Source organism: Chrysochloris asiatica, unplaced genomic scaffold (genome assembly GCF_000296735.1).
Source record: "Chrysochloris asiatica unplaced genomic scaffold, ChrAsi1.0 scaffold00264, whole genome shotgun sequence".
NCBI classification, from domain to species: Eukaryota; Metazoa; Chordata; class Mammalia; order Afrosoricida; family Chrysochloridae; genus Chrysochloris; species Chrysochloris asiatica.
Window position 1 is genome coordinate 1396819 of NW_006408782.1, and position 14489 is coordinate 1411307.

General features: G+C 39.4%; 1 protein-coding gene across 1 annotated transcript in view; it reads left to right on the forward strand.

Moving 5' to 3' along the window:
• Window positions 1–13331: 13331 nt before the first annotated feature.
• Window positions 13332–14489, forward strand: part of DNAH5 (dynein, axonemal, heavy chain 5) — a 408072-nt gene continuing 406914 nt past the window's right edge. The window contains exon 1 of the mRNA XM_006874155.1: window positions 13332–13343. Coding sequence (XP_006874217.1) covers window positions 13332–13343 — 12 coding nt within the window. The remainder of the gene's footprint in view (window positions 13344–14489) is intronic.

Genomic DNA, 14489 nt, shown 5'->3' on the forward strand with positions numbered 1-14489 from the left:
GGAGGTATATTGGGAGGAGGGGCTGTGTGCTCCTTCCTGGATAGCTTGTTGTTGTTGCTAAGTGCCATTGAGTGGGTTCTGACTCATAGTGACCCTGTGTAGGGTTTCCAAGGAGTGACTGGTGAGCTTGAACCACCGATCTTACAGTACAAACTGACCTTGCGGTCCAGCACATTAACCCACAGCTTCTCAGCAGGAGCAGGGGAAGGGATAGGAGATGTAGCCTGATGTGACCATGGCATGGTCATTCAAATTGTTTCCCTACACCAGGTCTCAAAAGTTTTCCATCTTTGACAGGGTACAGGTTTACCACTTATCTATTGCTTATTTTAGTGCAAAATATTTACATTTCCGTTCTATGATAGGTTTCCACCTTACACAGGTTCTGTGTAAGAGGCTCTCTTGGAGACAGACTTTTTCAGATTCACACCTGAAACAAGACTAATCATTTGTTGTTGTTGTACCCTAGGTTCTGACTCAGAGCAACCCTATGCATCTAACAACAATGACTGACTCATCGCAAAACACTTCATTTCTGTACCATCTTCATAATTGTTATGTTTGAGCCTATTTTTGCTGCCATTGTGTCAGTCCATCTCCTTGGGAGTCTTTCACTTTTCCCACAACCCTCCAGTTCACCAAGAATGATGTCCTTCTCCAGGAACTGGTCCTTCCTGACATACTCAAAGTGTGAGAGACAGTCTCACCAGTCTTACTTTAAGGAGCATTCTGACTGTACTTCTTCCAACACAGACTTGATTGTTCTTCTGGCAGTCCATGGTACTTTCAATATTCTTTGCCAAAACCATTATTCAAATACATCGATTCAGCTACAGTCTTTAGTCATTGTCTAACATGCATATGTTGTCGTTGTTAAGTGCCGTCAAGTTGGTTCCGACCCATAACGACCCTGTATAGGGTTTCTGAGGAATGGTTGGTGAGTTTGAACCACCGATCTTCTGGTTCAAACCAATCTTGTGGTTGAGTACTTATCCTACAGTGCCACACCGGTACTCTGAGGCTGTTGAAAATACCATGGCTTGGGTCAGATGCACCTTAGCCCTCAAACTGATATCTTTGTTCTTGTACACTTTAAAGAGATCTTGTGCAGCAGATTTGCTGACGCAATACCTTAATTGTTTAATTTCTTGACTGCTATTTCTATGAGTGATGATTGTGAATTCAAGCAAAATGAAATCTTACAACTTTAATCTTTTCTCCATTTATCATGATGTCATTTATTGGTCAAATTGTGAGGATTTTAGTTTTCTTTACATTGAAGTGCAATCTACACTGAAGGTCATAGTCTTTGATCTTCATCAGTAAGCATATTAAGTCCTCTTTGCTTTCAGCAAATAAGGTTGCATCATCTGTACATTACAGGTTGTTAAGGAGTCTTCCTCTAACCCAGATGTCATGATTGTCTTCATATAATCCAGTTTCTTGGATTATCTGCATGCAGATTGCAGACTGAATAAGTGTGATGACAGAACACAACCCTTGTGCATACTTTTCCTGATTTTACACCAGGCAGTATACCCTTGTTCTATTTGAACAACTACCTCTTGTTGTAAGTATAGATTTCTCATGTTCTGGAATACCTATTCTCTGTAATACTATCCATAATTTGTTATTATTAACACAACTGGATGCCTTTGCAGGACTACTAAAGCATAAACATATTTCTGATATTCTCTGCTTTCAGCAAGATTCATCTGATATTAACAATAGCTGTGCCTCCTGTCTTCTTAACCCCATTCTGACTTTACTCTTCACGTGATCTGTACATTTCAAAGCAAGAGAGGCCAACACCAGGCAACTAGTCAGCTGACTGCTTGTTGCAGCTGTTTCCTAGCAGCTAGAAAGCTGCAGACTTAGTTTCTGAATTTACAGTGCATTGATCTATTCACTAAATATTTGTTTGACATTGTTGACTTTTGTGGTAGTTAAATAAAAAATCTCTTATTGTTCCTGAATACCTTAGTGTCAGAAAGTGGAGACTGATAAACATTGGGGTCTTTTATCTAAGTGACTGTAGGGTTTCCTTCACATTACTTATTCTTAGGAGATAGAACAATAGGTTGAAGAAAGAACCTATTCAATGTTTAAGAGGCTTTTGAATGAATATAGATCTGAAAACATTTACTGATAAAGATCAAAGAGCACAGCTTTCGGTATGGATTACATCTCAATGTCAAGAAAACAAAAATCCTCACCACTGGACCAATAAACAACATTCTTATCAATGGAGAAAAGATTGAAGTTGTCAAGGACTTCATTCTTCTTGGATCAACTATCAACACTTACAGAATCAGCAGTCAAGAAACCAGACGACATATTGCATTAGGCAAATCAGTTGCACAGGAACTTTTTAAAGTGTTGAAGAGCAAAGATGTCAGCTTGAGGACTAAGGTGCGCCTGACCCAAGCATAGTATTTTCAATAATCTCATGTGGATGTGAAAGCTAGACAGTGAATAAGGAAGATCATGGAAGAATTGATGCCTTTGAATTGTGGTGTTGGAGGAGAATACTAAAAGTGCCATGGGCTGCCAAAAGAACCAATAGATCTGTTTTGGAAGAAGTGCAGCCAGAGTGCTCCAGGCCAAGATGGCTAAACTTCGTATCTCATACTTTGGACATATTGTCAGGAGGGAATAGTCACTGGAGAAGGATATCATGTTTGGTAAGATGGAGGGTCAGAGAAAAAGAGGAAGACCCCCAACGAGATGGATTGGCCAGGTGGCATCATTGATGGACTCAAGTGTGGCAGTGGTAGTGAGGTTGGCCCAAGATCGGACATTGTTTGGTTCTGCTGTGCATGGGGTCGCTATGAGTCGGTTCCGGTTCCGACTTGATGGCACCTGACAACAACAACAGCTCTGAAAACATTTACCTCCAAACATGTTGTTAATTTACTTTGTATACATCAAACTGCTTTGGAAGTTTTTTCCTCCCCTGTGATGTAATAGTAAAACTTCTGAGAGAAAGGATTTTAATATGTTTTCCCCCCCTTATCTGTTCAAGCCCTTTTAATCATTGTTCCTAATCATTACTGCCCTGAATAACCTTTCCCCTGTGCTCTAGGAATATATAAACTAAGGGTTCAGTGCTGCATTGTTGATTTAAACCTAGGATAAGAAGACTAGCTGAGAGGAATACCAAGTGCCATGATCTCTCAGCCCTTCAAAGAATGTAACTTTAAGACCAAGGTTTCTGAAAAGGCCATTAATATTTTTTGGGGGGCCATCATGTCCACGATGTAGGGCACTATGACTCAGTAGGACATTAACTGTATCCCAGGATGAGAGCACCATAGATGGATACCTGAGAGGGTGTAAGGGTTTAGACTGTGTGGGAAGGCCAAGGCAGTCTTTCAGAGAAGGAATCTTTCTGCCTTCCAGATTTGTCAATAAAATATATGTTGAGCCTCACCCCATCTCTGATATTGGCTACAACGGCTGGTTGTTGGGCTTTTTCTGGTGACATTTCTCAAAGTGTAAGGTGGAAACTGTCAGAGAAGGAAAACTCAAATATTTTCACACTACAATGAGTGACAGAAAGTGGTAAGACTGCACCTTTCAAAGTCAGAAAACTTGTAAGGCCCAGAAAAACAAGGCAGTTCCCCATGAATTCCATATCTCAAAGGTTTAATTAAATAAGTAAAAATGGAATAATTTTACTCTGGAACTGTGAAGGTTATGAGTCAGGCTTCTAACCTCAAGGTTAGCAGTTTGAAACTACCAGCTATTCCAGGGGAGAAAGATGAGGCTTTCTGTTCCCATAAAGATTTATAGTCTTGGAAACTCTATACAGGGTCACTATGAGTCAGAACTGACTCCATAGCACACAAGTGTTGCCAAACCAAAATGAGGATTTGCTGGCTGTCACTTTTGTCATTCACAGAGACAGGAAACGATCCAATCCAGGCTTTTAAAACAGAAAGCCACGAATCTGGAGGACCAGAAGAATATTTTTTCAATACGTCCTCCCCATTACAAAGAGCAGACACTTTATGTAGGGTAAGTTACATTTGGATGTACACTTCATCGATTTTAACATCAGGATAACATCCTTTGGAAAAAAAAACAACAATAAGGCAATAAACTTCCTCAAACATTCTACCTTTAGGGAAAAGAAACAATAAGGCAATGATCCTTCTCAAACATTCCAACCTTTGGGCTTGTAGCTGCTTAGTTCCTGAGATAATAATTGTCTGGGTGGGCTTAAGCACATCCTGTTCTCCATCTAGGGCCTTGATGTCATCTCAGTTAATTTTTAAACTAATGTCTTCATTTATAGGGTCCTCATTTATCAAGAACTAATGATGGAACCGACATCATTTTGTTTAGATCAGTAGATCCATGCTATCACAACCACCACCATATAAAAATAATAATTTCTGGGCCTGATGTTTTTGGACACAATGCTTTCTTTACCTAGGATATTTCCTCCCCCTCCTTTGAGTATTATCACATAAGGCCATAGCATAATGCGTTGCCATGGAAGATTCATATTTAGGTTTCTGTACTCTTTGGAAGCTTTCCTATCTTGCCTTTTACCTGGCTTTCTGATTGTTTTATTTCATTTTGGCTACCCAGAATTCCCCATATCTCTGGATTTTGTCGAATTCCAGGCTTCTCTGGTTGTTCACCATTCTCAAGCTGTTGAAGACATTGGTACAAACTCAGATCATTTTAAGAGAAGTATGCCTCTTTGCCAGGAAAATAGGTAATTCAAAGCATTATAATTTCTTGGTTTTGATTCATAGTGACCCTGTATAGGGTTTCCAAGGCTGTAAATCTTGCTTGGAGCAGAAGTACTTGAATTTACTTTTATTTAACATTCATGAAATGACATGAATGATATTACTTGTACTTGGCATTTTGAAACTGGCCCTCATCTGTTGGTTTGGTTTACTTTTGTGGTTCTAAGTGATAAAGACATTAAGTTAACAAACATATAAGAAATGTATGCACTGTTTAAAATGTAAATTATTCTTAGAACACTTTCAGTGGGAGTTCCATTGCCCTTTTAGTGCCTGAATTTGGGAGAATTATTTTACTGCCATGACTAAGAATAGAAATTTTAGAAAACATTAAAAAAATTAAGTGTCTGTGGATTTTTCATTGATGATTGGCTAATTTAAAATATATAAAGGTTTGTTGGATTTTCATAAATTGAGTACAATCTTTGCATCAAACTACCTGCTATAATAATGAGTGACTTTATAAAACTTGGTAAAAAAAATGTAGGTTGTACCAATATGAAAGAAAATTACAGCAATACATCTGTGATGTTTTCCAGTTAACATAGGAATTACTAGATAAATACTGTTAAACTCTTGTTCAGGAACAAGGGTTGATTCATATGGACAGTATGATTTTTTTTTTTTTTTTCAGCCAAATGTCTCCTCAGTGATTTATAATGGCTTTGCAATACTGTGTATCAAATAAGAAGCACTGGAAAACTGATTAGTCTATAGGATGATATGCATGTTTCAAGTGGTATTGAAAGCCGCACTGATGGATATGTAATAATAAACATATGTGTTAATAATATGAAAAAAAAAAAAAAAGCTTGTGTGTTGCTGGGATACTGGAAGCTATGTCTCGGTATTTCAGATACCAATAGGGTCATCTACAAAAATATGTCATTCTTCCCATAGCACTCTGCTCCTCTTCTGGGTTCAAACATTCATTGCCATGGTCACATACTCATAATTGTGGGGTTTATTAGGCAATGACAGGTTACAATTCAGGATCAGAAATGTTCAGGGCACACCTCTTCCAGTCAGGACAGTCTCTCCTCTCACAGGCAGGTCTCTCTGTCTCTGCCTGGACAGTGTTACAAAGCTCTTTTAGGGCTGCTGATAAATGCTCATAGGGCACTCCACTCTACTATCAGCCTCAAGCTCCCTGGGTCAGCAAACCTAGCTCCTCAACTCTGTAAACAAACCTCTTACCCAAAGTGATTCAGCTTTGTGGGCTGGGAAACTCCTTGCCCTATTTGGTGCTCTGGGTCTTGGTTCTGCTTCTGCTGTTCCTCTGCTACTCCTCTGGTGTTGTTATTGGACCAAAGTTCCGACCACCATTTGCTGCAGCCAATTACAAAGACAGGATGCCAGTCAAAATACGTTTTATGGACAGATCTGGGAGACAGTGAGATCCTTATCAAAGACTGTTGTTAGGTGCCATCAAGTCGGTACTGACTCATAGTGACCCTATACACAACAGAACGAAACACTGCCTAGTCCTGGGCCAACCTCACAATTGTTGCCACGCTTGAGCCCATTGATGCTGCTACTTTGCCAATCCATCTTGCTGGGGGTCTTCCTCTTTTTCTCAGACCTTCCACCTTACCAAACTTGATATCCTTCTTCAGCGACTGCTCCTTCCTGACAATATATCCAAAGTATGAGAGACGAAGTTTGGCCATCCTGGCCTCCAAGGAGCACTCTGGTTGCACTTCTTCCAACACAGATCTGTTGGTTCTTCTGGCAGCCCATGGCAGTTTCAATATTCTCCTCCAACACCGTAACTCAAAAGCATCAATTCTTCTACAGTCTTCCTTATTCACTGTCCAGCTTTCACATGCATATGAAGTTATTGAAAATACCATGGCTACTCTCCCCCATATGGTTGTAGTTCTTATACCCTTCCAGGTATCAATCTATCTGTTATTGTCACATCTCTTTCTCAGAATGTAATGGCGCACCTATCTGGGAGTACAATCTACACTCTACCAGCTCAACACCCCTGGGAGTAACTCATGCTTTTCCCCTTCAAACGAAGAGTTCTGTTACTGATGACATCTGGATGCCAGATACTTTCTTTCTTGTAGACGTGAGATCATAGCCTTGTAGTTTTCCTCCCAGCTTGTTTTCCTCTAAGTTTTAATTAACAATACAACATGAAATCATTCAGCCTACATGTTCAGGGAGCACGAACACAAGGGAAAAGTTAGTCAGGGCAGTAATGATTGGAAACAGTGATTAAAAGGGTTTATGATTGATAAAAGACCAAAAACCTATTAAAATCCTTCTCTATGTGTCACAGTGTGTCCATGGATCGAAGAGGTTCAATGCGCTGGGGTCTTAAGGTCCAAAGGACAAGCTCCATTGCTTTCTCTTTCTTCTTGATGAATGTGAGATGCTTCTGAGATGGTTCATTTTATAGCCATGCTAGAGTTTCAAGTTTTCACAATTATAGCTAACTCTGTTAACATTCACAGCTGATTCACGTCATCTTATCAGTATTTTCTCCCACCTTTTCTTACAGGAGGACAAGAGTTGTTTGGTGGGAGTTACAAAGACTAACTCCTGGTATGGCACTGTAGGCTCAGCACTGGACTGTGAGTCAGAAGGTCGGCATTTCAAACCCACCAGCTGCTTCTCAGAAACCCTATATTGGATTGAGTTGTTATGAGTCAGAACTGACTCAACTGCACTTAACAACAACAAAGACTAAGGCTCTTCCAGTTCAAACTGATCTGTTGTCCAGTGCATTATCCCACAGCACCTCAGAGACCTATTAATTCATTCACTATACCACGTCATCCATGGTGGCAGGTTTCAGCAAAACTTCCAGACTAAGAAAGATCTACTTCTGAAAAAATTGGCTAGTAAAACCTTATGAACAGTAGCAGAATGCTTTCTGATAAAGTTCTGAAACATGAGCTCTTCAGATAGGAAGGCACTCAAAATATGACGGGGGAAAATCTGACTTCCCAAAGTAGAGTTGACATTAATGATGTAGTGGAGTAAAGCTTTTGGGACTACAAGGTGTTGTTGTTGTTAAGTGCCATCGAGTCAGTTCTGACCCATAGTGACCCTTTATAGGGTTTCCAAAGAGCAACTGGTGAGCTTGAACTGCCAACCTTGCAGTTCAAATGGCTTTGCAGTCTGGCTCATTAACCCACAGTGCCACACCAGGACTCCTGAACCATAAGGTAGGCATTTCAAATTCACCAGCTGCTCCTTGGAAACCTTATACAGGGTCACTAAGAGCTGCAACTGATTCAATGGCACTTAACAACAACACCTTGTGGTTCAAACTGACCTCGTTGTCCAGTGCTTATCCCACAATGCCACATCATGACTCCAGTTTAATGATAATGGTCTATAATTTTGGCATTCTATTGGATCGCTTTTCTTTGGAAGGGATATAGTCTTCATTGTATATTCAGGTAAATTTAGAGACCCTCTTAAGAATAGATTTGATGCATTAAATACTAATGACAGAAGACCAGATGAGTTGCAGGATGACATCGAGGACAACATGCATGAAAAAAGCAAAAAGTCATTTAAAAAGACAGGAAAGAAATGACCAAAGTGGACTTCAGAAGGGACTCTGAAACTTGCTCTTGAATGCAGAGTTGGTTGTTATTGTTTTATGCCATCTAATTGGTTCCAACTCATAGTGACCCTGAATAGGGTTTCCGAGGTTATAAACCTTTACAGCAACAGAAGGCCTTATCTTTCCCCCATGGTTCTATAGGTAGATTTGAACTGCTGACCTTGCAGTTATCAGCAAAGCTCATAATCCATTACAAATGTAGAGTGGTGGTGGTGGTGGTGGTTCTTATGTGCTGTGTAGTCGCTTCCTACTAATAGCGACCCTGCATAGGGTTTCTGAGGTTGTAAATCTTTACGGGAATAGAAAGCCTTACCTTTCTCCCACGAACTGCTGACCAAGATTAGCAGCCCGATTCATAGAAGAGATATGATGTAAAAGAGCAAAACAAAAGATTTCTATCAGTAACTCAAAAAAACAAAGTAAAATCACAAGAGTTGTATGTTTGAGCCCATTTTTGCTGCCACTGTGTCAATTCATTTTGTTGGGGGTCTTCTGCTTTTTCTCTGACCCTCCACTTTACTAAGCATGAAGTCTTTATCCAAGGTCTTACCCCTCCTGACAACGTGTTCAAAGTACGTGAGATGTAGTTTCACCATCATTTCTTCTAAGGTGCTTTCTGGGTGTACTTTTTCCAAGACAAGTTTTTTTTTTCTGACAGTATATGGGACTCTCACTATTCTTCTCCAACACCATAATTCAATTGCATTGATTCCTCTGTGGTCTTCCTTATTCATTGTCCAACTTTCACAAACATATGAGGCAATTGAAAATACTATTTCTTGGGTCAGACATACATTAGATCTCAAAGTGACATCTTTGTTCTTTAACTCTTGAAAGAGGTCTTTGGAAGCAGATTTGCCTAATGCAATATGTCCTTTGCTTTATTCACTGCTGCTACCATGAACATTGAATGTGTAGGTAAGCAAAATGAAGTGTTTACCATCTTCAATCTTTTCTCCATTTATCATGTTACTTATTGTTCTTTTGTGAGGATTTTTGTTTTGTTTACATTGATGTACAACTCATACTGAAGGCTGTAGTCTTTGATCTTCATCAGTAAGGATTTCAAGTCCAGTAAGTATTTCACTTCCCTCAAGCAAGATTATGTCATCTGCACCCAGAAAGCGAGATTATGTCATCTGCATGTGTTGTTGCTATTAAGTGCTGTTGAGTTGTGACCCTACATAGGGTTTCCATGGAGAGGTTGGTGGGTTTGGACCACTGACTTTTTGGTTAACAGCTGTTATTGAGTCTCCCTCCAATCCTGATGCCACATTCTTCTTTATATAAGTCAGGTTTTCAGATTATTTATTTAGCATGCAGATTGAATAAGTATGGTGCAAGGATACAACTCTGACACACACATTTCCTGGTTTTAAACTATTCAGTATTCCCTTGCTCTGTTCTGATGACAGCCTCTTGGTCTTCACAATGTTATCCATAGTTTGTTATGATCCACAGTACCAAATGCCTTTTCATAGTGAACAAAGAACAACTTTCTACTTTTAATCAAGATCTGTCTGAGGTCTCAATGGTATCCTTAGTTCCAAGTATAGATTGAATTTCTGACAGGTACCTGTTGATGTACTGTTGCAATAGTTTCTAAATTATCATTATCAAAATTTTGCTTGTATGTGATACAATGATTTCTACATCCCATTGGGCCACTATTTTTGAAATGGACACAAATATGGATATCTTCTGATTGGATAGCCAGGATATCTCCCAGTTGGTTAGTCTTCCAATGTTCTTGTCATACTCAAATGAGTACCTTCAGTGCTACATCATTTTGTTGAAACATTTCAGCTTATATTCTGACAATTCTGGGAGCCTTGTTTTTGCCAATGCCCTTACTGGACATCTCCTTGCAATACTATCTGTTCTTGGTTATATGTTGCTTATAGAAATGGTTGAATACAACCATTTTTTTCAGCCCAGTGACTCTGAGTATTCCTTCTTCTTTTGATGCTTCATGCTTATTTCAATATTCTGCTTGTTTGTTTTTGTTGTTGTGCTGTGTCATTGAATATGTTTCCAGTCATAGTGACTCTATGGAAGACCAGTTAGTACAGCTATTAGTGAAATTTATGTACCAACCCCTCAAGTCAGAGATGATGAAATTGAAGCATTCTACCAACTTCTTCAGTCTGAAATTGATCAAACATGCAATCACAATGTATTGATAATTACTGATGATTGGAATACAAAGGTTGGAAACAATGAAGAAGGATCAGTAGTTGGAAAATATGGCCGTGGTGATAGAAACAATGCTGGAGAAATGATGGAATTTTGCAAGACCAATCAATGACTTCTGCATTGCAAAGATCTTTTTTAAAACAACATAAAATGTGACTACACATGTGGACCTCATCACATGAAACACACAGAAACCAAATGGACTACATCTGTGGAGCTCCATAGCATCAGCCAAAATAAGGCCAGGGGCAGACTATGGAATCAGCCATCTATTGTTCATATGAAAATTTAGGCTGAAGCTAAAGAAAATTTAAACAAATCCAAGAGAACCAAAATAGAACCTTGAACATATCCCACCTGAATTTAGAGATCATCTGAAGAATAGATAGAATGCTTTAGATACTTATGACCTACAACCAGAAGAGTTGTGGGATGACATCAAGATCATTATACAGGAATAAAGCAGAAGGTCATTAAGAATACAAGAAAGAAGGAAAAGACCAAAATATATGTCAGAAGAGACTCTGAAACCTGTTCTCTAGCATAGAGATGCTAAAACAAATGAAAGAAAAGAGGAGGCAAAAGAACTGGATAGAAAATTTCAAAGGGCAGCTCAAGAAGACAAAGTCAGATATTATAATGAAATTTGCAAAAATTTTGAATTAGAAAAACAAAAGGGAAGGACACAGCATTTCTCAAACGGAAAGAACTGAAGAAAACAAACTCAAGCCTCAACTTGAAATATTGAAGGATTCTATGGGCAAATGTCAGCTCGAGGACTAAGGTACCTGACCCTCGCCATGGTATTTTCAATAACCTCATACGGATGTGAAAGCTGGACAGTGAATAAGGAAGATCGTAGAAGAATTGATGCCTTTGAGTTGTGGTGTTGGTGGAGGAGAATACTGAAAGTGCCATGGACTGCCAAAAGAACCAATAGATCTGTTTTGGAAGAAGTGCAGCCAGAGTGCTCCTTGGAGGCCAAGATGGCTAAGCTTCGTCTCTCATACTTTTGACATGTTGTCAGGAGGGAACAGTCGCTGGAGAAGGATGTCATGCTGGGTAAGATGGAGGGTCAGAGAAAAAGAGGAAGACCCCCAAAAAGATGGATCAGCCAGGTGGCATCATTGATGGCGTCAAGTGTGGCAGCGGTAGTGAGGTTGGCCCAGGATCGGACATTGTTTCGTTCTGCTGTGCATGGGGTCACTATGAGTCGGTTCAGACTCGATGGCACCTGACAACAACAACAACAACAACAACAACATGGGTAAAATATTGAATGATGCAGACAACACGAAAAGAAAATGGAAAGGATACACAGAGTCACTGTATCAAAAAGAAGTGGTCGATAGTCAGTTAAAGAGGTAGAATATGATGAAGAACCAATAATACGGAAAGATGACACCCAAGGTGCACTGAAGGCATTAGCAAAGAACAAGGCTCCGGAAATTGATGGAATGGAAATTGAAATCTTTCAACAAAGTGAGGCAGCACTGGGGGCATTCCTTCATCTATGCCAAGAAATTTGAAGACAACTACCTGGCCAACTGATCAGAAACAATTCATATTTTAGCCATTCCAAAGAGAGGTCACCAGCAGAGTGTGGAAAGCATCTGACAATATCATTAATATTGCATGCAAGTAATATTTTTCTAAAGATAATTAAAAAAAGCTACAACAGTACCATGACAGGGAGATACCAGATAATCAGGCTGAACTCAGATGGGGATGTGGAATGAGGGATATCATTGCTGTTGTCAGACGGATCTTGGTTGAAAGAAGAGAATACCAGAAAAATGTTTACCTGTGCCTTTTTTGACTACCCAAAGACTTTTGGATATGTGGTTCATGACAAGCTATGGGCAGCTTTTGGTATGGGCTGCACCTCAATGTAAAGAAGACAAAAATCCTAACAAGTGGACCAATAAGCAGCATCCTTATCAGTGGCAAAAAGATTGAAGCTGTCAAAGACTACATTTTTCTTGGATCAACCATCAACACTCATGAAACATCAGTCAAGAAATCAAATGATGTAATGCATTAGGCAAATCTGTTGCACAAGACTTCTTTAAAGTGTTCAAGAACAAAGATGTCAGTTTGTGCCAGATCTAAACCGTGGTATTTTCAGTAACCTCATATGCATGTGAAAGTTGGACAGTGAATAAGGAAGACCGTAGAAGAATTGATGCATTTGAGAATATTAAAAGTTCCATGGACTGCCAGAAGAACAAACAAATCAGTGATGAAAGAAGTACAGCCAAAATGCTCCTTATAAGCCAGAATGACCAGATTTCATTTCTTATACTTTGGGCATAAATTCAGGAGGGACCAGTTCCTGGAGAAGAACATCCATACTTGGTAAAGTGGAGGGTCAGCGAAAAAGAGGAAGACCCCCAATGAGATGGGTCGGTACAGTGGCTGCTGCAAAGGGCTCAAGTGTTGTAACAATTGTGAGATTGGTGCATTACCAGATAGTGTTTCATTCTGTTGTGCGTAAGTTTGTTATGAGTCAGTTCCAAAAGATTGTGGAAATTATCAAACAATATGATTAACACCATATACAAGTAAAATTATGCTTAAGATAATTCAAAAAATGGTTGCAACAATACATCAACATTGAATTGCTAGCAATTCAAGCTGGATTCAGAAGAGCATTGGAACAAAGGATATCAATGTTGATATTAGATGGATCTTGTTGAAAGCAGAGAATAACAGATATATATTTCTCTGTGTTTTATTTACCATGCAAAGTCATTCATCTATATGGGTCATAACAAATTATGGATAAAATTGTGAAGAATGGTAATTTCAGAACACTTAATTGTGCTGTTGGACTCCTGCTATGGCACTGTAGGATCAGCACTGGACTGGGAACCACAAGGTCAGCAGTTCAAACCTACCAGCTGTTGTTCCTCAGAAATCCTACACAGGGTCACTATGTGTTTGAACCAACTCAATGGCACTTAACAGCAACTACAACAATTGTGCTTATGTTGAATCTGTACAAAGACCAAGAGACAGTGGTTCACACTGTATAGGACTTCTGAGGCTGTAATCTTTACAGGAGTAGAAAGCCTCATCTTTCTCCCATGGACCCACTGGTAGATATCAACCACTAACTTTGTAGTTAGCAGCCCAACTCATAACCCACTATCTTACCAGGGCTCCTGGGATAGCCTATAGCTCACTTATTTGACTGGAAGTCAGTGCTGGGGTTTTGGCAAGAAACTCAGCTAGGACATGAAAATGCCTTGGGTGGCTTCTCTGTGATCTCTTCAGGTAGATTCCGAGGGAGCATTCCAAGTGCAAAATTAGAAGTTGAGATCTCTTAAGGACTGGCCTCAAAATTATCACAATGTCACTTTCCCCATATTCTATTGCTAAAATTGGTCACAGCATCCGACCACATTCAATGGTTGTGATACAGAGTTCAATCTCTTGATAGAGCTTAGTGGCAACATCACATTGCAAAAGAACACATAGCATGTTGCAGCCATTTTGGGAACAAAATCTACCACAACCAAATAAGAATGATTGTAATTCACTAAACCAATCCTGTATATAGCATTTAGCATGGTTGGGCACTGCCTGTGTTTTGTGAATGCTGCTAACTCTTAGTTTCATTCTATTTTTCTCCCTGTTCATCCTTAGCCTTCTCCATTTGCTCTTTATTTCTCTCCTTGTTCCTGGAATACTGGTGTTCTCCAAAGTTCTTCACTTTCTCCTCTTTGCATTCTTCATATTTCTCTTAGACAATAATATCTTCACTCATGTTTTAGGCTTTGATTGGCTCATCTGATATATATTGAGCACCTACTATGTTGTTGTTGTTGTCAGGTGCCATCTAATTCCAAATCTTTGCATATTTTATTATAGTATTTGGTTTTATCTTCTTGAGCTGATCTTTGAAATTTTCTGTTCAGCTCTTGGACCTCTTC